The sequence below is a fragment of the Leopardus geoffroyi genome, chromosome E2 (assembly GCF_018350155.1).
Source record: "Leopardus geoffroyi isolate Oge1 chromosome E2, O.geoffroyi_Oge1_pat1.0, whole genome shotgun sequence".
Taxonomy (NCBI): domain Eukaryota; kingdom Metazoa; phylum Chordata; class Mammalia; order Carnivora; family Felidae; genus Leopardus; species Leopardus geoffroyi.
The window spans coordinates 57,628,886-57,655,690 of record NC_059335.1 but is presented as its reverse complement, the minus strand read 5'-3'; the positions used below and the strand labels follow the sequence as shown (position 1 = coordinate 57,655,690).

General features: G+C 55.6%; 1 protein-coding gene across 1 annotated transcript in view; it reads left to right on the top strand.

The window, feature by feature from the left end:
- Positions 1 to 4,033: 4,033 nt before the first annotated feature.
- Positions 4,034 to 26,805, top strand: part of COTL1 (coactosin like F-actin binding protein 1) — a 36,606-nt gene continuing 13,834 nt past the window's right edge. Inside the window, exons 1-3 of the mRNA XM_045439869.1 lie at positions 4,034 to 4,794; positions 5,057 to 5,139; positions 25,187 to 25,344. Coding sequence (XP_045295825.1) covers positions 4,718 to 4,794; positions 5,057 to 5,139; positions 25,187 to 25,344 — 318 coding nt within the window. The 5' untranslated portion in view covers positions 4,034 to 4,717. The remainder of the gene's footprint in view (positions 4,795 to 5,056; positions 5,140 to 25,186; positions 25,345 to 26,805) is intronic.

Sequence of the window (26,805 nt, the reverse complement as noted above, 5' to 3'; positions counted from 1 at the left end):
AGAGAGAGAGAATCCCAAGCAGGCTCCACGCTGTCAGCACAGACCCCGATGTGGGTCTTGAACTGACGAACCTCGAGATCACGACCTGAGTTGAAACCAAGAGTCAGACGCTCAACCAACGGAGCCTCTCTGGCACCCCCTCCTTGACTCTTTTAAAAAACCTCATCAAACCTTTTGTTAAGTGTACAATTCAGTGATTTTTCACCTATTCACAAATTGTGCACCCACGAAGCAGAAACCTAAATGTCCACCAACTAATTAATGGACGCCCGAAATAGGGTCTCTGCATACAATGAAATATTTATTCAGCCATAGAAAGCAAAGAGGTGCAGGTTCGTCCTACAACCTGGAGGAACCTCGAAAACATTACACGACATGGGAGGAGCTTGCCACAAAAGATCACATGGCGGGAATCCGTCCGTACGAAGCATCAGGAAGAGGCAAATCCATGAGAGGCAGAAGGTAGGCTCATGACTGCCAGGGGCTGGGCCGGGAGCGGGGGGCCAGGAGAGTGACTGCCGATGAGTGCGGAGTTTCTTTTGGGGGAGACGAAAATTCTGGAACGTTGGCCATTGTGCACAACACTGCTGTGGACACTCACATGCTAGTTTTTATGTAGATGTATGTTTTCATTTCTCTTGGGTGTATTCCTGGGGCTGGAATTGCTGGGTCATGTGCTTTTTGCGTCATAGCTGAGAAGTTCTTGCCTAATCCGAGATCCACCCGTCCAATGACGACGAACCGTGTGTCTGTCTGGGATTGGGGACGTGCTCGGACGTGGGCGTACAATGGTAAAGGAGACGGACAGTGTCCCTGCCCTCACAGACCCGACATTCTTCTGGGAGTGGAGGGCAATAGGCAAGGCAAGGGATGAACAAAGAAGACGATTTCAGATAGAGATCAGTGCCGTGGAAAACAAAAGGAGGTTACGTGATAGAGAGTGACCAGCGGACGTTCTAGAAGGGGCTCTTTCTGTTGGGATGCTGGGGAAGGCCTCTTCGAGAGGAACGCTTGACATCTGCATGAGGGGTCCGCTGCCGTAAGTTGTCACACCCGAAGCCCCCTTAGCCCTGGGCTTTCCTGTCATGGAGTCATTACTTGCCCTCCACTGTGTAAGTCTATTCGAGGAGAACCTTCTGTGGTCAGCAGCCAACAGCGTTCACCCCGAAATAACTGCTTGCTCCCCTGCTAGACTGTAAGCCCCACGAGGCCACGAGAGTATTTGTCTAGCTCAGATTTGCACCCAGGCAACTCTTTTTTTTTTTTTTTAATTTTTTCATTTATTTATTGTTGAGAGACAGAGAGAGCACAATTGCGGAGGGGCAGAGAGAGGAGGAGACAGAACCTAAAGCAGGCTCCAGGCTCCGAGCTGTCGGCACAGAGCCCGACGCGGGGCACGAACGCCCAAACCGCGAGATCATGACCTGAGCCCAAGTCGGACGCTTGACCGACTGAGCGCCCCTGCACCCAGGCAACTCTTAAATGGAACATCTTTGCCAAAGTTTAAGGATCAAGAGCTTTCACAGAGAGGTCCGGGTATTCTGCTCTGCTTTCCCTAGACAATTGGGCTTGGCACCCGCCATGCCAAGGTTCCTGCCGTGGGAATGCCAGTGAGGGCAAAGCGGAGAACCAGTGGTTCCCTTTGGATGTCAGCTCTGAAGCTGAAAGTGACCGCCAGGGGAGGGCGCCACAGAGAGGATCACCTTTCGCAGAAACGCTTTTCTTGCAGATTGCAGGAAGATCTTAGCTCATTTATATTCCGTGCCTGCCCCCTGCAGGCGAGTGAGTTTGCGATCCCTTTGGAACCATAATGGGCCCAGGGCCAGGAATGAATGCATGCATGCATGCATGCATGCATTTGTACCACTCGCCCAATTCTTGACGCAGTACATTAAACAAAGTGTCAAATATTGTCATTTGATTTCTAAAGAAACATGAATTAGCTTGCTGGGTACAGGGTGCGGATTTCAGTTTAAACAATATTGTCACAGTATTTAGTTCCGGCGTGCCGTTTTCCTTTGCCGCCTTTGCTGGGCCGAGTTGACCTCGCGGTGCTCAGAATCGCGGTTCCCTTGAAAACCAGCCCTTTACGCTTTCCGTCCAATAGGGGGCGACAGCAACAACGAATAGAAGGAGAACAATAGTTAAAGGCGAAATACAGTCAAGGTGCTTCCTACAGGGATGCTGAGCCCGTGGAGTCATATTCTGGATGGGAGCCACTTTTGCGGGGGGAGGAGGGGGAGATTACTTAATATATAATGCATTCAGATGGTTCAATCCCCATCCGCTGGTATCTGGCCTCCCACTCATTTCCGTCACAGGTATGACTTCTTTGACCCTTGTGCGCTCTCCCAAAGGCTTTTAAGCGTGTCTGAACAAATAGAAATATTTATTTACACCCCCAACTTTACCCCAAAAGGGAGCAACACCGTTCTGGACCTTGCTTTGTGTGCTCATGACGTATCGGGTTAGAATGTTCCATATCAGTCCATAGAGAAGGTCTCTCCCCACCCCAGACTCCCCTCCCTCACCTCTTTCACGGCTGCATTGGTTCTCCTCGGCAGACCTGTGTCATACTCTATTCACCCAGTCCCCTACCGCTGGGCATTTTAGGTCGCTCCTAACCTTTTGTGGCTGGAAATAAAGTTCGATGAATAACCTTGAACAGATTTACGCACACGTGAGCCTGGCTATAGCAGCGGCTGTAGCGCCACCTGCACAGGAGAATCACCTAGGGGGACTTTAAGCATCCCAGCCCCCTGGCTGGACCTGAGATCAATTGCATCAGCATCTCCGAGTGTGGGGTCAGGACACCACGCTAACTCCAGGGTCCAGCCAGCCCTGGGCACCACTGACCTCTAGGGGAACTTGACTGGTCAAGAGCACGTAGGCTTGTAAATCTGCTAGACATTGCCAAGTGGCCTCTGTTGGGGGTTATGCCCACGTGCACCCCCACCAGTGTGGACAGGGGCTGGGTCTCCCTAGCCTCACCACAGATCAGGCTTGTCCAACTTTGATCTTTGCTGACCTGCTAGTTTATTTTGAAGGGATCTCTGTCCTGCCTTAATTTGGGCTGAAAGGGAGCATATGTTTGAGAGCCATTTAATCTATCTGGTCGTGGCCTGGGCCGGTTTTTGCTTTCGTTTTTTGCTTAGATTGGCTTCTGTATACATCAGCAAGATGAATTCTTTGTGATTTGAGTTGCAAATACTGTTCCCTGCTTTGTCTTTTGTTTTCACACTTTGCACGAGGCACTATGTGTCGTTTATGTTGTTTCTCCTTGAAGAGCACTCTTTATCCATATAAATGTGTCCTTGTTTGGTTCTAGGTTTGGATTTTGAGTCAAGCCTGAAAGACCTTTCTCATTTCAGACTTCTTCCCGGGTTTGCTTCGGAAACTTCTGCGGGTCTCCTTTATTTACACTTAAAGCCGTAGTTTTTTGTTTCTTCCCAACGGTCGATTGTATCATTACGTTTATGAAGGAGTAAGATAGGAACTGCTTTGGGCTGCCTCAAACTGGAATTTGTTTTTGACTTTTTATTTATAGCAACACCTGCTCCCTTTTTCTTTTTTACCTGCCTTGACACTGTTACTAGTCTTTGTGGTCTGGCAGGATAAGGAATGAATGAGTGAGTCAGCCAGGGAGGGAGGAAGACCGAATGAGTCAGCTTTTGCACTCAGAGGAACCCAAAGGGGGAGATAACCAGAATACAAATAACCAGAACACAAAGTAAACAGTGATCCCACCAGCGTTCTGGAAGCAATCCACTTGCTATCCCCTCCTATTTGAAATGCTTCCTTCTTTCCAGTCCCTCCGCACCTAGAACCCGGAGTCAAACACGGGGTGGGGTCAGTTCCTTTGGTCTGCTGCATTAAGTCACCCGCTTGGAGGTCCCCTTTGGAGGCTAGGGGAGGTCTGCAGTTCTGCAGCCTGGGCGGGGGGTGGGGGGTGGGGAGGAGGAATAAGGAAGAGGGAGAGGCAAGGAGTGGGAGGGAAGAGGAGGGCAGAAGACAAGGGAGGAGGGGGAAGGGAGGAGGAGGAGAGAATAGGGCGAAAGGAGAAGGGGTAAGTGGTGGAGATAACGGGGAGAGTTAAAAAGGAAGAGAGAAGGGGGAAGAAAGGAAGGGAGGGGAGGTAAGAGAAGAGGCGGAGGAGGGGTTGGGAAGTGGGAGGAGCAAGGAGGGGGAGGGGAGGAGGGGAGCAGGGAGGGAATAAGGAGGGCTTCCACAAGGAAGGGGAGGAGGGAGGAGGGAGAGGGAGTAGGGAAGGGTGAGGGAAAGGAGAAAGAGGGGTTGGGGAGGAGGAAGTGGGGGGAAGGAGGAGGGGGAGTGGGAGAACGAGAAGGGGGTTGGGAGGGAGGAGGGGGAGGGAGGAGCAGAAAGCCCCTCCTCCAGCCCCGGCCACGGAGTTGCGCAACCCGCCCGGACTGGGATTGGTCGTAGGCGAATCAAGAGGCCCCGCCCCCACGGCCCAGCGGCCAATGGCCGGAGGGGGGCGTGGCGGCGCGGCCTGGATCCCAGCGCGCGCCCTGTGCGCCCTCGGAGCCGCCGCCGCGCTCGCAGCTCGCAGCTCGCCCCTCGCAGCCCGCGCCGCTGTCGCCGCTGCCACCACCGCCGCCCGCCCTCCGCGCGTCCCCGCCGCGCTCCTTTCCCTGCGGCCGGCCCGGGGAGCGCTCGGTCGCTCCGGGCAGAGTGTCCCTGCTGCGGCCCTGCGGCGATGGCCACCAAGATCGACAAAGAGGCTTGCCGGGCGGCGTACAACCTGGTGCGCGACGACTGCTCGGCCGTCATCTGGTGAGGAACTTTCCATTGCTCTCCAAGCCCCGCTCCCCGGGCTCGCGAGGGGCCTGGTGCACTGAGCCGGCTTCCAAACGGGACGGATTAAGGGTCATGCCGTGCTGTCTCCCGCAGCCTTAACCCAGGACAGCTTGGAAAGCCAGCGCTGGCTTCTCCCTATTCAGAGCATCCTTTAGATTGTCCTGCTGGAAGCTTGGCACCTGGCTGCTACCATCGCTGATGTGTGTATGTGTGTGTTTTTTCTTCTCCCAATCCAAAGGGTGACTTTTAAATATGACGGCTCCACCATCGTCCCCGGCGAGCAGGGAGCACAGTATCAGGACTTCATCCAACAGTGCACAGGTAGGGAAACGCGCCTTCGAGGGGGTGGGGTGGGGGGGAGATTGCTGATCTTTGGGGGAAATTGTCAACGCGGGAAAGAGGAGCTTCTGCGGAGGCCAAGCTGGGAGGAGCCTGGCGACCCCCACCGCGCCTCTGGCGCTGGGGGAACCAGATTTGAGGATTTTAAAGCCTCGTGAAACGTGCTCCCTCTGGACATCCAGAGCAACCAGGGGGGACTGCCTGGCTCCCTTGCTCCCACAGTACCCTCTCCAGAAGAGATGGCTCCTTTGGCTCCTCTGCCCCCTGAGGGTCACTGGTTTTCCAAGGGTCAACTCAGTGTGGTTCCAGACTCGTCTTCCGCCCTCCCCACCTTCACCAGTCAGTGAGCCGAAATGAAAACAATCCTGGAACTTGCAGGAGAAAGAAACTCAGCTGTATCCTCCCTTCTCCCGAGATCATTGCCAGTGTTTTGGTTATATGTGTGTTTTTTACTTGTAGGAAATAGAGTCAGATAGGACAGAATACACGGCATATGATGAGTACAATTTCATTGATGTGAAATTGTAGAAAAGGCAAATCTGATGTGTGGTGTGAAAAGTCAGAAGAGTGATCTCCTTTTGGGGTAGATAGCCATTGACTTGGGAGGGGCACACGGAAGGCCGCGGGCTTTTGGAAAAGTCTCCTCTTTCCATCTGGGAGGTGATTACACAGGTGTGTACCTAGGTGAGAAATCATTGAGCAAAATACTTCTGATGTGTAAACTTTGTGCACTTCCCTGGGGGTGTGTTAAACCATTGAAAGGAAGGAATGCATGGTGTATATAACCACAGACCCCTCGGTAGAGGCAAAAAGCCCAGCCCCTTTGGGAATGGGACCCGTTCCAGGTCTCTGGTCTCTAGCTTTGAAACAGATGTGCACACAAAGGCAGTGTGGCCTGGAGGTTAGAGCAGGAACTCTGGGCCAGCTCAGCAGAGTGGGTGTGAATCACCGACTGGCCACTTCCTGGCTGTGTGACTGGGGGCGAGTTACTTAACCTCTCGGGCCCTGGTTTCCTTACCTGTAGCCTCAGGACTGCTGTGAGGGTAACTGAGTCAACGTGTGTAAAATGCTCAGGGCAGTGCCTGTACAAAACTACACGGCCAACGGTGAAATGAAGAAAACGTACGAAATTGTGCCACGGGATCACGTGGCCGCGCCTTTCCTTCACTGTTTCCTTAACCAAATGGTATTTTGCCTTTGGTTTAATTGAAAGAATATTTCTGAAGAGTCTGCTGTGGGCTGGGCGGTCCTAAGGCGTACAGATTGCTTAGAAATTAAACCTAAAATATCAGAGGTGAAAAATGCTGTAACAGCTCACGTTGAATAAGGCACCAAGGGGGTCTCGTGGAGAGCCGCTGGGGCGGGATTTGAACCCAGGCCCCTGACTCAGGATCCCTGCCTCTGTACCACCGCTACCCTTCCTCCGCTCTGGTGGATGCTTTTGCAAGTAGCATAAGCACAAACTCTTGGCTTTCCCCCCCAATCTGGTGGACAACCGGGAGATTTAGCAGTATTTTTTGCCTGGTCGGATCTGAGGCTTTGTCCGACCGGCCAGCTTCCCTCCTCGCTGAATTCAGGAACAGAAAACTAGCAGTTTCTTTCCTCCCTTTGACCATCCATCACTTCCCACCCAACCCCCCCCCCCCCCCCCCCCCCCCCCCGTCCCCGCCGCCGCCATCAGACTGGGTCTTGCTTCTGAAGCTATTGTTCGCTCCGGCAAGTAGGAGAAGGTGACCCAGGGACCAAAGTGCATCCTGTCAATAGAAGAGACTCTGAACAGATGCTCACGGCCATTGGAAGGGCTTGGTGCGGTCAGAGAATACTTCCTTCCTCCCCTGGGGCCTTGCAGGCGTGTTACTCTGACCCTTCCCCCAGTGGCAGGGATGGGAGTGGGGAGTGCCTGGCGGGGGAACTAAAAATGCTTTCCCTGCTGCTCGTTGATCTTATGAATGGGCTGTGGGATCCGAAGCTCCGTCTGCTTTGGCTGGAAATCTGCCTGCCTTCCCCAGCCATCTGTTGGACAAATGTATAGACGAGTTATGGTTGCTGTGTCCGCACTGGTTCCCCTCGGAAAACCACGGCCGTGTCCTCGTGACCCAGTGACAAAGGACTCAGAACGCACAGGCCGGTAGCTTTCTACACGCAAGTCGCTGCACTTGGCGTGCCTTGTCCCCATGACTGAGATAGTTCCCCTTCCACAGGTGAGTACCCCAAGGCCCAGCGCAGTTAAGTAACTTGCCCGCCATCACGTAGTTAGGACGCGGCAGAGCTGGGACTTGAACCCAGGCAGGCTGGCTCCAAGTCCCATGTTCGTGGCCTCGTCTCTCTAAGGAAGTGGGTTTAGATTTTTTTTTTTTTTAAAGTTTCATTTAAGTAATCTCCACACCCCACGTGGGGCTTGAACTCACGACGCCGAGATCAAGGGTTGCTCGTCCTTCCAACCGAGCCTGCCAGGTACCCCGGAAGTGGTTTAGATTCTCATTTTCAAGCCAGGAGGCTTCTTTAGTGCTACAGTAGTTTCCAGTTTGTTTGCAGGATACATCACTTATGTGATGCGGGGAGGGGTCTCTGTGGTCCTAATTCCCAGGCAGGTGTCCTGCAAGCCTGAGGGGCCCAGGCCGTGGGGACAGGCTCTCGCTCTGGCCCAGCCTTCCCCTTTCCAAACATCTAACAAGGTGCAAAGGGGACTTGGAAGCCAGAAGCCATCACTCCATCTCTCCCTCCAAAGGTGCTGGGGTGGGGTGGGGGAGGGGCGGTGGGGCGGGGCGTTTCCTCCCGGGCTTTCTCTCCTCCCAGACAGCCCGCTTCTGGCATTCTCTCGGAACCAGCCCTTCTTTCCCAGCCCTGTGCCCTCTGGCTGCTGCCGTCCTGCCCTGTCCTGCCCGCCCAGCTTCTGCTTCTCATCTCTCCTCACCCCCAGGCCTGGCCTCTCCTTGGCTGCGGCTGTTCTCTGGAAGGTTGCTCATCTTCCTGTTTCTGCTGGCAGGGTTTGGAGCCCTCTGTGCTCTGTACTGGCTCTTTGGATGCTGGATGCACCTGCCCCCCCCCCCCCCCCAACTGCTTTACTGCCTCCACTCTTGGCTTTTTGCCCCACACCTCAGTCCACGAGAGATGGTCCGAGAGCTCGCATAGTGGGGTGTGTTTTTTATTTCCACAGCCCGGAGTTAGAAAATCTCTAGAGTCACATCCCAACTGGGTCACTTGCTTGCTGTGTGGCCTTGGGCAAGGACATCCCCTTCTCTGTGCCTCGGTGTTCTAGTCTGTGAAATGGGCATCCTGGCGGTGCCCACCTCTGACAGTGACTGGGAGGGTTGGCCGAAAGAACGCATTTAAAAGGAGAGCGCAGGCCGCCGATGGCACGTCGACTGTTGGTACTTTTTATAGGGTTTACTCTCGTAGCTCTTACGAGGATGTTGTGTTTTCTGTTCTGAAGCTCCCGGCATGTGCCTCAGCGCCGTGCCCAGTGGGCCCAGAGCTCCAGATTAGCCCCAGTAGCCACTCGACCCCAGGGCGGCGCCTTGGACCTTTCGCCTGGGTCTGCGCGCAGTAACGCCCAGTCCATAAGCACCGACTGCGGAAGAGACGGTTGGCACAGCGGTTCAAGGTTTAGGCTGCATCGGGCCGGCCTGGCTTCCGGGTCGGGCCAGTCATGTGACCCGGGGCAGTTGCGTGACCTACCTGCGCATCCTTTGCTACAGTGTCATCATTAGGAGGGTTAAGGAAGCAACTCCCCGTGCTGACGATGTCCTAAGCGCTCCTTAAATGTTAATGACTGATTGTCATCTTCTTCATCTCCTTGGTGGAACTTAATTGGTGTGGCGGGAGCCTGTGTGGTCTGAGAGCACCAGAGAGGTGGGAGGGGTCAAGAAGCGATGGGGAGGAAAGGGGTAGCCAGCTGTGCTGGAGGGCAGGGCGTGCCCCCGACAGAACCTGGGGGAGCCGAGGGGAGCCACTTGCCAGGCTGAGTGGATGTGTGATCTCTCTGATTGCGGCAGAGAGGGCCTGCGGATCATGGGTACGCGACGATCAGTGGCTCAAGCTGTCTATGAAATCACGTTTTGTTTTTGTACTCGATAAGTAATGTGTGTCCCTGGTGGAATATTGAGAAAGCAAGACTAAGCAAAAAGAAGAGAACAGAAACCGGATATAGTTCAGATACACTTTTATTCCTCAGAAATGGGTTCGTTCATTCGTGTGTCCTTCCTCCCTCCCTTCCTCCCTCCCTTTCTTCCTTCCACCTATGTGAGTGGCTCTTCTGCAGGGTCCTGTTCTGGGCACTGAGGATAAATATAGAAACAGAAGGTCCCTGTCCTCGGAGAGCTTATGTTTTATTGTCATTGCCCAGCCTTTAAAATGGCTACGTGATGTTCTCTCATGTAAGTGTAACCTTGTTTAACCAATTCTTTGCTGATGGACCCCGAAGTACTGTTGCAAGCCCGTTTTATTTTGGAAAGGAACCAAGCACCTGGGAATGAATCCAGTTTGCTGTGGGTCCATAGTTTAGAGCCGATCGGGTACGAGCATCGATGGTCAAGCCAGGGTATCTTGCCTGGACTTGTAGCCTTGAGGTGCTGTGTGACCTTGGGCGAGACTCCCGCATTTTGTTTCCCCCTCTGTAAGATGGGGATAATGACTGCACCGCTTTGTTGTGAGAATACATTGACATGATATATACAAAGCGGCACTTGGTATGGCCTCAGGGCTCAAAAACTATGGTTGTTGCTAATGTGGAACCTTCTTGGAAGGTGTCACACACCAATGGATAGGTTGAAATAAACTTGGGGGTCAGTGTCCGCGTGAAGCTTGATTGGGGTAGCTGCCCTGTGATGTTGGCTAGATGAGGGTCTGGGTGCAGATGATATTCCCACGATGCTTTGTTGAGCCTGGAGTCTTCAGCTCAAAACCTCACTCACAGGGAAAAGCGGGGTTTGATATTTTTGTCCATCCTTGGATGTCCCATCCTTGGGGTGGGGGGCTTTTCTCATTTCAGAGTAATCCCCGCTCTGCCAGTGTAGTTCCGGGGAAGCTGACTTAACTCCGTACTGCCCCGCTGGGAAGACGCTGGCCACTCAGAGTAAGCCGTGTCCTCTGTTGACCGATTGGTTCGGGGTTGGGCCCTCGTGACTCAAGTCGAGCCAATCGGCTGCATCCCTGATACTTTGGACAGAGTTGCTGGGGGAGCCCATTTTGCTCTGGGATTAAGACCTGTTAGCATAGCGAAGGCCTGGAGCTTTCGGGACCCTTGCACCCTGTGGGGACTCGGGAGCAGAGCCAGAGATGGGGAGCGGGACCTAGAGGGCGTGGCTTAAACTCTCAGGTGCAGCCACGTGCCTGGAGCTCTCTCCTGAGGCCGTTTGCTTCCAGGGGCCAGTTCAATTTCTTTTCCTCAAGCCAACTTGAGTCGGCTCTTTATCATTTCCCTCGAAAAGAGCCGAGGCCATAGCCCCCAGGGTAGATGGCTGGGCCGGGCTGAGGGAGGAGAATCCAGGCTGGCCAGGAATTCAAAAGCTCTCCTATGAGGATTAGTTGAGGTATCGGGGCATTTTTAGCTCGGAGAGGCATCTCAGGGGACTTGAGTGTTGTCCTTGGTGTTTGAGGGGCTGCCCTGTGCCACGTGCCCACCTCACTTCTTCACACCCAACCCCACGTGGTAGAAGGACCAGACAGTAGGAATTTCAGGGGTAGACTGTAGGTTCACCTGAGGAAGGACTGTCCTTGGGTTAGAATGGGCTGTCACTGAAGGTAGTGAGACCCCCATCGTGGGAGGTATGTCAGGAGTGGTTGCCTGACCACTTAGCAGAGATGTTTTTGTTTTTTGTTTTTTGTTTTAATTTTTTTTAATGTTTATTTATTTTTGAGACAGAGAGAGACAGAGCATGAACGGGGGAGGGGCAGAGAGAGAGGGAGACACAGAATCGGAAGCAGGCTCCAGGCTCTGAGCCATCAGCCCAGAGCCCGACGCGGGGCTCGAACTCACGGACCGCGAGATCGTGACCTGAGCTGAAGTCGGACGCTTAACCGACTGAGCCACCCAGGTGCCCCAAGCAGAGATGTTTAAGAAAGGGTTTGAAAGGGGCCATCCACTCTCCTCTTCTGGTCTGTTCTACTCCCAGGAAGAGAAACAGAATGCATTAATATAGGCCCGGGATGGGGTCAGCCCTACCAGGGGCTGAGAGCGGCAGTTGGGTGGTTTCTAAGGAAAATGGGTGCATTTATAGTTAGAGAAAATACTATTTATTCTGACACTTGCCCAAGAACAGTAAGGCAGGCTTTATTCAGGGGGACTGTGTGACAGGTGTAGGGACCATTACCGTGCGGGTTTGCAACGGGGGAGGGGGATCAGGCTCAGTTCTGAATACAACAAGAAAAAGTCCGAATTTATAGTCAAGAAGCAAGGTGGGGGCCAGTGGGTGGGGAGTGGCCGAGAGGAAGTGTCAGGGCTGAGGGCGATTCTGGCCGAACTGCTAAACTTAGCAGGATTCTTGCTGAACGCGAGTAACGCACAGATGAACACAGAAGTCCGAAAGTTGAGACCTAGGTGAAGAAGCGTTCAGAAGGCCAGATTAGAATTTGATCAAGGACGGAACCTTGGCTGCTACCAAAAGAAAGCGGATGGGGTGCGAATAAGACAAATGCCCTTGTCTGGGGCCTCTGCGTGTGCAGCTGCACAACGCACGTATAATCGGCGGTCAGTTTATCGTGCTGTTCTGCACTTGGCTGTTTCCCGACCCCCCTTGTGGCCCATGCACTTACAGACTCCAGAAATTTCAGCCAAAAGGTCAGGAGAGAAACGTCTAGTGAGTCTAAGGGAATAGGAGGTCGAAAGGAAGCTTTCAATCTGCAACAGTGCTGTGAACGTGGCAAAGCGCTAAGCAGTCTGTCCGCCCATCGAACGAACGATGACGGAGCACCTCCTTTGTTCCAGAGACAGTGTTGGGTTTGTGATTTTTAGGCGGCACTTTGAAGGCTAGTGAGCCACTACCTGCACGGCTCTCTGCGATATACAGTGTCTCGTTGCTTTCTTTTCCCACACGTGTGTCGCCGAGGGGTTTTGAGCTGCACTGCCTTGCTTCCTTGTGTCCTAAGATGCATGGGCACGCTTGAGATGGCTCGTCTGGATTGTCTCTGGGGTGATAGTGGTGCCCGCTTTGGACTTTGTGGTCTTTCCCCTTCCATGGGGAACGCTGCTACCTGTCCATCTGCTTGGTAAGTAGCGTGTCCTTGTTCAGAAAGAGTCTTCGATGAATCGAATTGAGTTGAATTGAATTGAATCGAATTGAATTGAGTTTTTGCTCCTTGAAAATCGCTGGGAGTTGGTGCAGACTTTTAAAGTTTTGCTTGTGGAGCGACTAGGTGTTCCCTCCGCCCCCTCATCTTCCATCATTTCTCCACCTGTTACGTTCTGGGGACTGTCCCCTCACCCCTAGAGCACGGCACCCCACGCGTACGTCTTTGGTAATCTGGTCACCAAAATTAGTGGCCGTTTCTTTGTCCTTATTCCACTCTGTGTTCTCCCAGCTTTTGTCGGTGAGCACGACTCACTGAAAAAACACGTTTCCTTCCCTCTGCTTCCCCCTGCAAACACACATACTTCTCCTTTTATGTCTCTTACCTCCTGTTCTCATTTCCTGCTCCCGCTTCTCTTTTCCCTTCTTGCCCCACAAGAGTGGGCGTTTCCCACCCTTGATCTTGGCTTTTCCTTCTGCAGGGAGTGGGGTGAGCGCCTGCTGGGTGCCACACCCTTTGCCCGGTGACCGCGTAGCCCAGGGCCAGGTGGCGTCAACTCCTCTCCCCTTTGGAACATCTGGTGGCTTTTGCCCATAAGGTCCAAATGCTTAGCCATAACACAGAATGCCCCTTACGAGCCCTCCCATTGCTCGTCCCCAACACAGAGGGTTCTGACCCCTCGATTGCTCAAAGGCCAGGCTCCGTGCGGACGCTTTGCACGTATTGGCACAGATACTGTTTCGTATCCGTGACGGATGTGTGTGTGATGAGTAAGTAAGAGTTTTCCCGTTTCCCTGATGAGGAGTCTGACCATTTCCTTGAAGAGTCGAAAGTTGCTTGCTTGAGATGGGAGAGTAGGTGGCCTTGGACCCCAGATCTGTGTCCAAGGAGCTTTGGCCTCCCGGAGGACTTCTATACGCCTGTCAAGGCCCAGTGGAAATGTCCCCTCCTTGCAGATGGCCTCCTTGCCTCCGTGATGCTCACCACATTGGGCGGGGTGAGGGGTGCCTGTTTCTTCAGTGCTGCAGCAAGGGCCTGGAGAGAGCAGCGACTCGGGCCGGGGTGGTGGCCTCCTTGGTGGCGAACCCCTGCCCCCCCGTGGTTAGCCGGTCCCAATCTCTTTTCCTTACGTGGGCCCAAGTCGCGGGCTGCAGCACTCAGCAGCGCCTCACGTCGTCGTACCCACGTCTGTCTGTCCTCTGACTTTCCCTGCTGGAGGCTGAGCTCCCCCCGGGGCGGAATCCTGGTTGCTGTCCTGTCAGCACCCGGAACTGCACCTGGTATTCTCATCTGCTGCTTGTTGAGTAGAGGAATGACAGTCCCCTGAGATGTTTGAGAGCTGAGCTACCCCCCACTCCCCTGGGAAGGCATGCTGTGCCCCTGCTGAGGTTGCAGCCCCGTGGCGCGGATGGACATCTGCAGGTGCCAAGGCTCCCTGGCCGCTGCCTCTGCCCCCACTGGCTTCTGGCTCCGGTTTCCTGCCCCAGGGCCCTTGCATGGCTGCATTCCTCACCCACCTGATTTTATGTGCTTGGCTTTTCAGATTCAGCTCAGTCAGTGGCCTCAGCAGGGGCAGGTCCCCCGAGGCCTGTGTCTGACCTGATGGCGGGGCTAAGCCCTCAGCATTTTGTCTTTTGTTTCACCAGCACATTTTGAAATCAGCCTGCCTTACGTCCTGAGTTGGTCCTGGACTTCATTTATCCTCCTCTACCTCATTTTTCCTGTGCCTTCTGAAACAAATTCCCACAAACCGAGTGGCTTGAAATAACATGATTTTATCATCTGACAGTTCTGGAGATCAGAAGTCCAAAATCTGTGGCACCGGGCTAAACTCCAGGTGGAGGCAGGGGTGTGGTCTTTCTGGAGGCCCCAGGGAAGAGTCCATTTCCTGGCCTTTTCCAGCTCCCGGAGGCGCCTGTGTCCTTCGACTCAGGGCCCCTCCTCCACCTTCGAGGCCAGCGAGAGCGGGTCGCCTCCTTGTCAAGCTGCTGTATCTCTGGTTCTGATTCTTTTGCCTCGAGGCTCCTGGTTACGTTGGGCCCACCTGCATCATCCAGGATGCTCTCTCCTATCCAGATCCTTAACAATCACCTCTGCAAAGGCCCTTCTGGGTCAGGTGCTGTAGTCGTGGGTTCTGGAGATTCCGACGGGGACGCTGTGACCAGCCGTCTTGCCAGCCGCTGTGATCTAATGATTTCATCTCATCTACGCCGTGGCCCAGTGTGGTAGGTCCCGCTGTAAGTCCCACTCCGTAGGTGGGAAAACTGAGGCTCAGAGATGGGAAGGCCCTGGCCCAAGGTTGCACAGAGGCCCCGCTCTGTTCCTTCCCTGGCGCCTGGGTTGCTGGCCACCCCCGCTGACACCCTGCTGCTTCCCTACGCTTGCAACTGAAATTCTTTTCAAACAAGCTCTTTTGGGGGCGCCTGGGCGGCTCCGACGGTGAAGCGTCCGACTTCAGCTCAGGTCGTGATCTCGCGGTCCGTGAGTTCGAGCCCCGCGTCGGGCTCTGCGCTGACAGCTCGGAGCCTGGAGCCTGCTTCGGATTCGGTGTCGCCCTCTCCCTCTGTTCCTCCCCTTCTCACGCGTGCGCGCGCTCTCTCTTGAAAAAAAAACGTTAAATTAAAAAACTCTCTTAAAAAAAAAACAAAAAAGCTTTTTCCTTCCCCCACCCCCCAGTTTTACTGAGAGATATTTGACAGGCGTCATTAGCAGCGTAAGGCACAATGGTTTGCTTTCTACGTGCTGCTGAATGATCACCACGGGAGGTTCCGTGGATATCCGTCATCTGATGGGGGGTGCAATAAAGCGAAAGAGAAAGCATTTCTCTTTGTGATCAGAGCTCTTAGGACCCACGCTCATAATAGCTTTCCGCAAGCTCTTTTCTGGAACGCTCAGGGGCAGACCTAAGGCCTGTGTCCCTGGCTGGTGGCACACGTTAGTGGGACTCACAGCTCAGAGGTGATTTTGCTGGAAGAAGTGGAAAACCTGCGATGGTCTCTGAAGGACACCTCTGTGATTCAAATGCCTCTGTCCTTCCCAGGGGACAATGCTGACTTTGCTACTTCTGCCTGAAAGGACGTCCCGGGAGGTCATCTGATCTGACCCGGAGGGAGTTTTCGTCCCTTTTGGGGGGCTCTAATTCTACCCCAACTGTAGACTGGAGCATGTTGTTCCTGGTTTCAGATAAAAGCCGGTTGCCGCCTCGGACGGGCCAGGGTTCCCCCTGGGTCACGCTGGGCTCCTGGGGAAAACTGAGAAGAGCCGGGCCCTGGGCTGCGAGCCCCCTTCCGCCCCCCACCCCCCAACAGAGGAGCGCCTGTCTTCACTCCCGCGAGCCCCGCAGCCCTGAAGACGATGCCCCTCGCCCCGTTCTCGATTTAGCAAAACCCACTGCCACGTGTCCGATTCTGAGAAAATAGCTTACTCTCTCCCTCAGCGTGACTTCTCTTTACTCCCCTCCAACAAATACAAATCGAGGACCTGCCGCGTGCCAGCCCCTCTGGCCGTAAGGGACATAAGTCACAGAGCTCGCGTTGTTTTGGGAGCACAGGGACCGATCACAGACAAGCTGGCAAATTGGGTCACTCCCGAATGCCCCAAAGAGGATGAAAAGACGCAACGGCCTGGAGGTGGCCCGCAGCGGGGCCACCGTCAGCCAGGGTTTGATCACGGGAGGCCTAAAGAGGAGGGGACGCTGAGGCAAGCCCGAACGCGAAGGAGGTGGACACTCGGGTGCCTGGGAGTGGAGTGGGCCCGGCACAAAAGAAGGCCCTCAACAATAAACAAAAAAGAAAATGGGCGAGGGGTTTGAACAGGCATCTCTCCCAGGAGCCTGGCAATCCCACTCCTTAGTATCTACCCGAGAGAAACGCAGTCACGGGTCTACGCGAAAAGTTGCGTGCGAATGTTCACAAGCATCGTTCACGAGAGCCGGGGAGCGGAGACCGCCCGGCTGACCGTCGTCGGATGCAGGATAGACAAAACGCGTCTCTCCACGTGGTGGGACGTTACCCAGCCGTAGCAAGGGAGGAAATCGCGATTTGTCAACGCCGTGACGCTGGCGAGCCTTGAGAACATCATGCCAAGTGACAGAAGCCAGACGCGAAAGGCCATGCGTTGTGCGATCCCATGTATTTGAAGGTTCCAGAACGAGGCGCTAGAAAGCTGGGGAGTAGTTGCCGGGGTGGGGGGCAGGGGATGAAGGAAGACAGACCACCGGTGGGTAGGAGGTCTCCTTTTGGGGCTAACGGAATGTTTTGGAATTAGACCTAACGGCCAATGCATTGTGCGTTTAAAAGGGGTGAATTTGGGGCGCCTGGGTGGCGCAGTCGGTTGAGCGTCTGACTTCAGCCAGGTCACGATCTCGCGGTCCGTGAGTTCGAGCCCTGCGTCGGGCTCTGGGCTGATGGCTCAGAGCCTGGAGCCTGTTTCCGATTCTGTGTCTCCCTCTCTCTCTGCCCCTCCCCCGTTCATGCTCTGTCTCTCTCTGTCCCAAAAATAAATAAACGTTGAAAAAAAAAAATTAAAAAAATAAAAATAAAAAGGGGTGAATTTTATGATAGGTGAATGATGTCTCAGTTTTTGCAATGTGTAGAGGCAAGGGGGTCCGGGGGGCCCCGTGGGCCGTGGCGACGACTCTGGGTTTTACTTGAGCATTTTCTTCCTATGCCTTTGTTCTACAGCCTTCTGGAAGTTTGCCTCGGTCCTTCTCGTGGAGAATCCCCTGCTCAGCATGTTTCGCTCTTGTCACTGTTCCGTCTGTTGCAGACCTGCCCGTCCCCACGGCGACCCTCCACCCCCGTGGGCCCCTCGGATGCACTCAGCGCTGCCCTCCCCGCCCCCCCCCCGCCCCCCCCTGCACGTGCCGTGTGCACTTGATGTCCCGGATTTCCATTCTCCTCGCCATTTCCATCGGCTCCGTGATAGTTGACCTCTTGTCATCACTGTCTAGCGTTTTTTTCACCGCTGGCTCTGTGCCAAGGCTCGCTTCTGAGGCTTTCGCTCTCCATTCTGGGGAGGATTGATATCCAGGGATATGGGTCCCGTGGCTGTGTTCTCGTCTTCCCGAGCCCGCGCCCAGGACGGAGCCGGTGCCCAGGGCGTGTGTATCTCATTGCCGCCAGCCCTGGCGTTGGAAATGAGCATTTAAAGAAAAGTAGGGGTTCCGTCTCGGATATTCATAGGGGTTAATAAATTAGTTAGTCGGTAAAAGTGAAATGAGTCAGCTGTGAACGTGTGGGCGAACTTGAGGGCTGGAAGGTTACCAGCCGTGGGGATCGGTGGGGGTGCAAACGTTTTGTGAGTTCTGTGCCCGGCACCCAGGGGCACCAGAGTTGAAAGAGCCACACGCCGCAGCCCGGAGAGCTGGGGATCGGAGTGAGAAGCCACTGGGCCGCAGTCACCCTGTGGAAAGAGGCAGAGCCGGGACGCAAGCCTGGGGCTCCTGGCTCCCTCAGGCTGCTGGGGTCTAGGATTTGCTTGGCTCCCCGAGACCCAGTTGAAACGTCACTTCCTCTTGGAAGCTCGCCCTGATCGCCACTCCCCGGGCAGAATGAATTTCCTGCTTTCTTTGACGTTCCCATCCGCCCTGTGGAACCTTGTTGCTGTGGCATTAACTGCACCGTGTCACACGCTCTGTTTTTGTTTGCCGGGCTAGAGTGTACGTCCTTTGAGGGCAGGGATGGTGTCTTCTTCTTTTTTCAAAAAAATTTTTTCTTTAACGTTTATTTCTTTTTGAGACAGAGAGAGACAGAGCGTGAACAGGGGAGGGGCAGAGAGAGAGGGAGACACAGGATCCACAGCAGGCTCCGGGCTCCGAGCCGTCAGCGCAGAGCCCGACGCGGGGCTTGAACCCACGAACCACGCGATCGTGACCTGAGCCGAAGTCGGGCGCCCACCCGACTGAGCCCCCCCCCCCCCAGGCACCCCAGGGATTGTATCTTCTTGAGCAAAGTCCTTCTTCACAGATTGTTAATACGTGTCTGTGACGACCGACAGCAAAAACAGACGCAAGAATGCAGAGCGGGCACGACAGGGGACTGTGGTGCTTGGACAGTCAGACACTTCAGCGTCCCCACGGTGTCTCGCTGCAGGTGCTGTAGGAGTGGGTTCTGCCTCCGGGACCTGGTTGTGGCCTCTGTTCTCTAAGTCAGAAGGTCCTGTCGGGTTTAGCATGCTGACTTCCATTTAAGGAAGTAAAACTAACCATCAAAAAAAAAAAAAAAAAAAAAAAAAAAAAAAAGGGCAGCAAGAAAGTTCCGGTGCCTTGTCATTTGGGGAGAACCTTCAGCTACCCTGACAATTTGGGTATCCAGATCAGCCCGCCCCCGGAGGGTTCTGCCGAAGGAATCACCTTGCCTTCCTTCTGGCTATCGTGTACTCCATTTTGTCCTGTTTTCTGCCAAAGTGGGAAAGCTGGGTCACTCGCGTGTCATGGAACCGCAGTGACTCAGGAATCCCTGGAGAAGTCTACCGCCTTGAGGGGCACCTGGGGGGCTCCGTGGGTGGAGCGTCCGACTTCGGCTCAGGTCAGGATCTCGCGGTTCGTGGGTTCGAGCCCCGCATCAGGCTCTTGTGTTGACAGCTCAGAGCCTGGAGCCTGCTGCGGATCCTGTGTCCCCCTCTCTGTCTCTGCCCCTCCCCTCCTTATGCGCTGTCTCTCTCTCAAAAATACACATCAAAAAACAGTTTTTAAAAAGCCTCCCTTTGGGGAATGGGGGAGCAGGCTTGCTTTCTCTCTTTCTTTCTTTGTTTTTTTTTTTGTGCTTAGTATTTCCCCCCAATTTTTTGAGTGGGACAGGAGGGTTTTTTGTTGTGTGTTTAACCAATCGGGGCCAACAGTTAAGAACCACCTTGAAAAAGACAGTGTGAGTCATATGGGGCTTTTCAGTAATGACAGGTCTCCTGTCAAGGGAGGAACTCGTTCCTATCAGCCTCAGGCCTCAGTCCCCTCCCGGGGGCAGCCACCAAGCCCCCTGTCCTCTGACTCCTAGAGAGGACGTTCTCCACCTCCCAGGTCCTCGTCCGTTACTGCCTGGGCTCCCCTCCCCTCCCCCCACCACGCCTGCCCCCCCACCCCCCACCCCTGTGAGCAGCCCCGTGGAAGGGAGGGCTGCTGTGGTCCCTGTCCAGCTGTCCCCCGGCCCCAGGCAGCAGGATGTTCGAATTCTTTCCCATTTCCTCCCGCACCCACTCCAGGGAGCTCTCTTGGTGGAAGCTGACAGCTCAGCTTTTTGGTGTGTGGGTTGTTTTCTTCCTTACATGAACCTTGTTTGCATAACTTCTTAGGGAGTCTATATAAGGTAAGGTCAGCTTTAGAGCAGGCTGCAATCATGTCGCGCTCTGGGGCAATTTCCTCCCCGCTTCTCCTTCCCTTTTCTTTTGACTCGCTCTTGAGAGCGAGTTCACTGTTGGATGGAGGTTACAAAATGATGCGTGTGCTCTCTCTGTCCCTCTGCTGGCCAGCAGATGTGTATTAGTGCCCACGATGTGCCTCGTGCCGTGGGAGATAACACCGAGTGGACAGATGTGAAAGTAGCTAAATAGATAAACCGGGCACGTGCCAGAGCGTCTACTTAGGGGGTTACGTAGGTGGTGAGACCCTTATTGTTGGCTTATTCGTTCTTCTCATGATTGTCCGCTTTGTGTTTTGTGTGAAATGGAAAAGAATTGTTCAAAGCATTTGTAAACGATCCTCAGTCTCCTCTGGGTTCTGTCCCTTTCCAGCCAGGGCTGGCTTCAAGGAGAGGCAGAGGGGAAGACTAGGGTCCCTTTTGGGAGAAGGTGGGGGCCCTTGGTCAGTGTGGACCCCGTGTTGGCGTCACCCTGCTGAGAGTGCTGGGTGGGGTGGTCAGAATCTGCCTCTCGGGATTACCTGAGCTGAAGTGGGGGGGGGGGGATTTCAAATCAGTGGGGGGAGGGCAGGAGAGTCCCTGAGAGCTTGGTGGAGATTCTGTGCCATTCACAGTTTTTGGGAAAATACGGAATGGTTCATCCTGGTGGCCGTGGCGATGCCAGCGAAGTCTGACTCCTCCTTCCTTCCTCTCTCTGTTCCTGTGCCCTGTGTGGTCATCTCCTCTCGTTGTGTTTCCTTCCACAGCCACCCTGTCCTAAGTGCTTAGCATCACGCCCCCTGTCCTCTTGCTGTGTCTACTCTCGCTCCTGAATCCTTCCTGCCAGTCCAGCCCCAGACAGAGAGCGTGAGAGGAGGAAATACAGGGGCAGGTGGTGAGGGGTGAAGGTGGTCAATGGGAGAGAAAGGAGGGAAATGCAAGGCCCAGAAGGGGGTGAGAGGGGAGAGCCCGAGGCAACGAGGGGCATGGAGGAGAGAGCCCAAGGTGACGACAGCGGCATTTCTGGGTGCTTACTCTGCACCAGGCCGTGCCCACGAACTTGGCAATGGCAGCCTCACGTTGTGTATTAACTTGCTAAGTACATGAAGGCAAAGACCTTGAAGAGAGAACTGGAACATGGAACCGGGTGGACCCTGCCCGGTGTTGCTCTGCCCTGAGCTGCTGGGGCCTTAGGGCTGGTGGGATCTCTTTCACACTGTGAGGCTCTGTCGGCCACCCAGAAGGTTAAGTTCTTTTGAGTGTGGGGTTTATTCACACCATGCGAGGGCTGTCTTTTCATGGCCAAGGTTCTCGCCGGGTGAGAAGGAGTGGGTGTTCACAGCCCCACATTGGGAGTGATGCCTGATGCACAATCAGTCTGTAAATTATGATGATGCGAAGCCAGGCCATAAGGAAGCTCCTTCTCACGATCACTTCCTCAAAACAAGAGAAGTGTGGGTGGGAAGGGAGGGGGTGGGCTGGGCTCAGGGCACTGAAGCTTTTCTGCCCTTGAAACCTCCTGCCACCCCTTTCCCACCAGCGCTGGCACGAATGCTCCTCCCCTCCCCCACCCTCCCTAGGTCAGTGGTTCTCAAGCTTTGGAAGCACCCAGATCCCCCAGGGGCTCGGCTGCCACTCCCCATTCCCAGAGCTCGTGAGTCAGTAGGTGGGGTGGACCCGGGCAACCACGGGCTCATGGTTTCCTGGGGGGGCGGGGGGGGATGCTGACTGGACTGGTCCGGGGGCCCCCGCTCCGAAAACCGTCCTCCGCTTAACCAGTGCTCCCACGGGCAGGGCCAGCGTTGTCTGGCTTCTTACCACTTTAGCTCTCTGAGCCTCAGTGTGTTTGGCTGTAAAATGGGCCCGGGAGCAGTGGCGACCTCACAGAGAGCTCGGCACGAAGCGATGTGCCAATACGCGTAAGCTTAGGACGGTACCCGGCCCGTCGTCGGCGCCCAGCAGACGGCTCCTGTTATCCTCAGGACCCTTCGTGCGTCTGGTCCAGGTCACAGAGCTGGTATGAAGTCGGGGGAGCTTCTGATGGATTCCGGAACTTGGACTCTTCGCCTGGGTGCTGGGCTGGGGAGCAGAAGGCTGAACGTGAGCGGCCGGTGTAGACGGCTGGGCTGAGGCCTCTGGGAGAGGGAGCGCGGGGGTCCGCGTGCTGTGGGAGCGTCTGGGCCCGGCTTCCCCCGCTGGGCTTGCCCACACCCTCGGCTCCCCAGTCTCAGGGCCCAGAGGCGTGCCACTGGCCCCCTGGGGACCGGCTGGCACCATGAGAGGGACGGCAACGTCGAGTACTAACGTTCTCCCGGCCAGTGTCCATCTTGGTCCACACACGTGTGCCCCCACACACACACCACACACGTTTACGATGAGGCTTAGCGCTGCCTTTCTGTGGATGCACCCACGTTTTCCTGTGTGTGAGCGGGGTGCCAGCGGGACAGAAGTGAGGGGTGTGGCGTTTTCCACGCCCCTGCGGTGCTGTGGCCGCGTGTGTGTGTGTGTGTGTGTGTGTGTGTGTGTGTGTCAGGTCGGCCCCGTGTGTCTGGAGGAGAGGAGGTGGCCCAGCCCAGACTACGAACGACCGCCTCCCCCTGCACAAACCAGTCTGCGGTCAAGATGGGCTTCGAGCAGGGGGAGAGAGGCTTCGCGTCTGCGTGGGCAGCTGCAAAAACGTCGCCTCGACCAACCGCGTTTTCCCCGCGCAGGCTCAGTGACTTCCCGGTGTCACGCCCGATCTGGAGCAGCAAACATCTGCAGGCGTAACGGGACTCTCGCATTTTCAAAGACGTCAGCAGTCTTGCTGGCCAGACCGGTGTCAGATAAGCCAGCGCCCAGCGGCCCCCCGGGCAAACAGTCCCCCGCTGCCACGGTGATGTAAATGACATTGGCCTGCGTTTCTGGAAGGTCTGCAAAGGCCGGGCTCCCCACGCCCTTGGTGACTGACTGCTCGTGGGCCTGTCTCACGCCAGGCCCCGGGCTGGCCCTTGGGACAGGCAACTTTCCCACGTGGAGGCTCTGGCCGGCGACAGGGCGGTGGGGATCCAGCTGGAGCCACGGGAACCCAGACATCCCGCGTCTCTGCACGTCCACTCGGGTCCTCAGACCCGCCGCCTCGTTCCCCGCACTCCGTCTTGTGGCCACAGCTTCAGGGAGAGGCTTCAGCTGTGGCAGGCCGGGCGGGCCGGGCGGGCCGTCCAGCTTCCGTATCTAATCCCCTTGGGCGACTAGTGATGTGGTCCCCTGTTGGGAAGGATCTCACACGTGCCTCAGCAGCTGGATGTGGGAGGAGCAGACCTTGGCCGTGGAAGGGACCCATCGGGCCACCGCAGGGGCTGAACTTGCTGAGGGAGAGAAGCCGGGCCCCAGAGGCCGCGGGCGGTGTGATTCCATCTGCGTGAAATGCCCCAAACAAGCAGATCCGGAGACAGAAAGCGGCTTAGTGTTGCTTAGGGCCGGGCGGACGGGGGCCAGGGAGCGACTGTCGTGGGCGAAAGGGTTTCCTTTTGGGGAAGAGGCCTGTGTTCTGGAACGAGGTAGGGGGCTGTGATTGCACAACACCGTGAACGTACTAAATGCCACTGAACGTACGCTTTAAAATAGTTGACGTGGTGACTTTTATCTTTCGCTGTGGCTTTTTCTTTTTTTTTCTTAAAAATAAAAAGGGTGGGCGGGGGCAGGCAGTACCCAAAACAAAAAACTCACCGCGTTTGACGGAGGAGGGAGCGGAGGCTCAGTGTTTGGGGATTAAGTCAGGGTCCGTGAGGGTACGAGATAGAGGTCTCACCCCCACGTGGGAGCCCCTGGACTCCTTCCTTTCCTCCCGTGGCCAGTCTGTCACCAAGCCCTGTCGATCTGACCATGCGGTGTCCCTGAGACTGTCCTTCTCTGTCCCCCTGGACCCCCGTGGGCGGGTCCCCCAGTGGGCGTCCGCCAGGCTCCCGTGGCCGGTGGGGGCAGTTCCCCAAAGGAGGGGGGCTGGGCAGGCACGCCCAAGCCACCCAGGCCTCGGCCTGCAGCCCCCTTGGCCAGGATGCGTTACCTTGGGCACATCGCATGACCTCTGAGCCTCATCTGTCACGGTGGAGTGCATGTTGACGAAGAAGACGCTGACGTCCCCTCCTCCCCCACTGCCCGCCTCACGGCATCGTTATAAAGACCAAACGAGGGGCGCCTGGGTGACTCCGTGGGCTGAGCGTCCGACTCTTGGTTTCGGCTCAGGTCACGATCCCAGGGCTGTGTTCCGTGTCCCAGGTTCCGTGTCCTTTAAGAAATCGGCGCCACGGAGCCTCCTGGCTTGGCCTCTGGTGTCTGGGTCAGGAGTCCGTGGTCTGCAGAGGACCGTGTTCCTTGGCTCCCTTGTGACAGGTGGTTGCCCCTCCAGACAGCTTCTTGGCCAACTTGTGCTCAGGCTTTGAGGTGCTAACGAGGCAGAGAACTTAATCAGCCCCAGACTGTCGTAAACCTATATACGCTGTGTGGGATTCAGCACAGAAGCACCTGGAAAGTCTAGGAAGGAAGATGCCTTGGGTTTGAAGAAAAATACAGGAAAATAAAAAAAGGCCTCAAATGTGGTCCTTTGGCCAGCAGCATTTGTGTCACCGGGGAGCCACTTAGAAACGCAGGCCCCGGGGCCCCATCCGAGACCCGAGGCCTCGGAATCTGCACATTAGCAGGATCCCCGAGCGATTCAGATACACACGGACATGTCAGAAGCACAGCTCCCCACTGTCGTTGGGAACCTGAGGAATCCTACAGCCGGCAGCTAAAAGCCCTGCCAGGATGGAAAAGCTGATCGAGCGGCTAGTAGGAGACGAGCCCCCCCGCCCAGAACAGTCCCATGCGGGCGTCTCCAGCCAGGGATTGAGATGAGCTCTCCGCGATCATCGCGATTAAAATATGAACCGTTTGGGAACCCAGCCGAGTAAGGATCTATGATTTCCTCAGTAAAAAAAAAAAAACACAGAATTTCGGTGGAAAACACAAAGAGGGGCTTCATCAAAGGGGGACCCCGACAATCTAGAAGGTCATCGTCAGCCAGGGGCGGTTCCGCCCGCCAGAGGACGGTTGTTGTCCCTGGGGCGGAGGGGTGATCCTGCATCTAGCGAGTGGAGGCCAGGGATTTTGCTCAGGACGGTCCCCACCGTAAAGAGCGAGTTCCAGCCGTGAGCTAGACGTGGCCCGCGGTCCTGGAGCCGTATCCCAACCGCAAGATCTGGGCCACACGATCCCCCCCAACTCCCACCCCGCAGCTCAGTTCCTATTCCGAGCAGGGCCTCCGGGGCTCAGAAGACTTGAGGAAGGCCTCCCTACATAAGATCTAGAATTTGAGCCCTTCCCTGAGCGCGCGAGGGATGGGCGGGGGGTGGGGAGTGGAGGTTGCAGGGGTCGTGGCCACAGAGGCCTGGCTTCAGATCTCTTGGGACGTTTTAACTGAGCCCCGTGCCCTGTCCTTGCTGTTCCGGCAGATGACGTCCGATTGTTCGCCTTCGTGCGTTTCACCACCGGGGATGCCATGAGCAAGAGGTCCAAGTTTGCGCTCATCACGTGGATCGGTGAGAACGTCAGCGGGCTGCAGCGAGCCAAAACGGGCACGGACAAGACCCTGGTGAAGGAGGTGGTGCAGGTAATTGGCTTTGGGCCCTTTCCGAGGCTGGGCGGGTCATGCCCCACTCGGGGTCGCCGTCCCCAGGGACAGAGCAGGCCGGGGTTGGCGCCTGTGACTGAAAGCAAGCTGGGCCACTTCTCTGTGCCGCCAGAGCCACCGGCGAAATGTCACCGCGGTTGTATGCAGGGTGCGGGCTCAGGACTTGACCACCACGTCGTGGAAACATGGCGGCTGGGGGCCCACCTTTGAGGTGGGGCAGGCGGTTCATGAGGAAGGGAGCTGGAAGGATGAAGAAGGGGGCTGGAAGGACAACCAAAATGGGGACCTCTCCCTGCTTGGATCGCGGGTGATCATGGTTGGCTCCCAGTGGTGGCCATGACGACCCAATGGGCACCTTCATGCATGGCCTCCCTGAACGGTGCCTGGCACACAGTAGGTACTCAATAACACTTATCCCCCGTCCTTGCTAGATCAGCAGGAAGCGGGGGAGGTGGGAATACCCTTGGTTTTGTCTCCGAGCTCCTGACACTTCCCCTAGAGGGTTTCTGTTTCCAAGCGGACATATCACGGATCAGTACTGCCAGAAGCTTCCGAGGTGGTTCGTTTGGGGCTAAGGCTTGGGGTCACACTGAGAAGAGAAAATCTGAATTCCAGAAAGAGAATCCAGGGAAGGGAGGCGAAGGAGTGCTCTCTCCTTCCCGGAGTGTTCTCCGTCTCGCAAAAGGGTTTCTCAAAGCCCACGATCGGGATATGATGGCGGACGGACGGGTATGGGCTTTCCTTCGGAGGGGATGAAAATATCCTTGAACTGACTGGCGTGATGCTTGCACGTATCCACGAATGTGTGAAAAGCCACTGCGTTGTAAAAACCCAGACCAGCAACACGCACAGAAACAGGCCGCACGGAATGCGGTATCGTGGATCGGATCCTGGCACGGAAAAGCCAGCGGCATCGGAACGGGGCCAGGGGTTTCGTTAATGGTAACGCGTCAGTGTTGGCTTCTCAGTCGCGAGAAACGTACCGCAGCCATGGAAGACCGTAAGCCTCATGAAAACAGAGTGTGGGATGTGTGGGAGCTCTCGCCCTGTCTCCTGCAGCTTTTCTGTGAATCTAAAATCATCCCTCGCGGAAAACTTTGATTTAACAAATTATATTAGGAAAGAGAAAAAGAAGGCCTTCCGTTGCCTGATCGTGGCCCATTGCTTCCCACCGACCTCTGCGCATCCCCGCGGTCACAGCCTGCAAATCGCACGCGAGGGGGCATCTCCTAAACGATGTGGCTGCCGGCTCCGGGATGCGCGTTTTTCTGGTGGCTGAGTGTTCCTTTGCCAAGTGCATCGTCATGGGCCGAATGTTCCCCTGGTGTCGGCCCATCGAGTTGCTGCCGGTTTTTATTTTCATAGATAACGTTCCAACCACCCTTTTCACACACACGGCTCCTCTGCCTCCCCCGCTGACTTATGTCTTTGGGGTACATG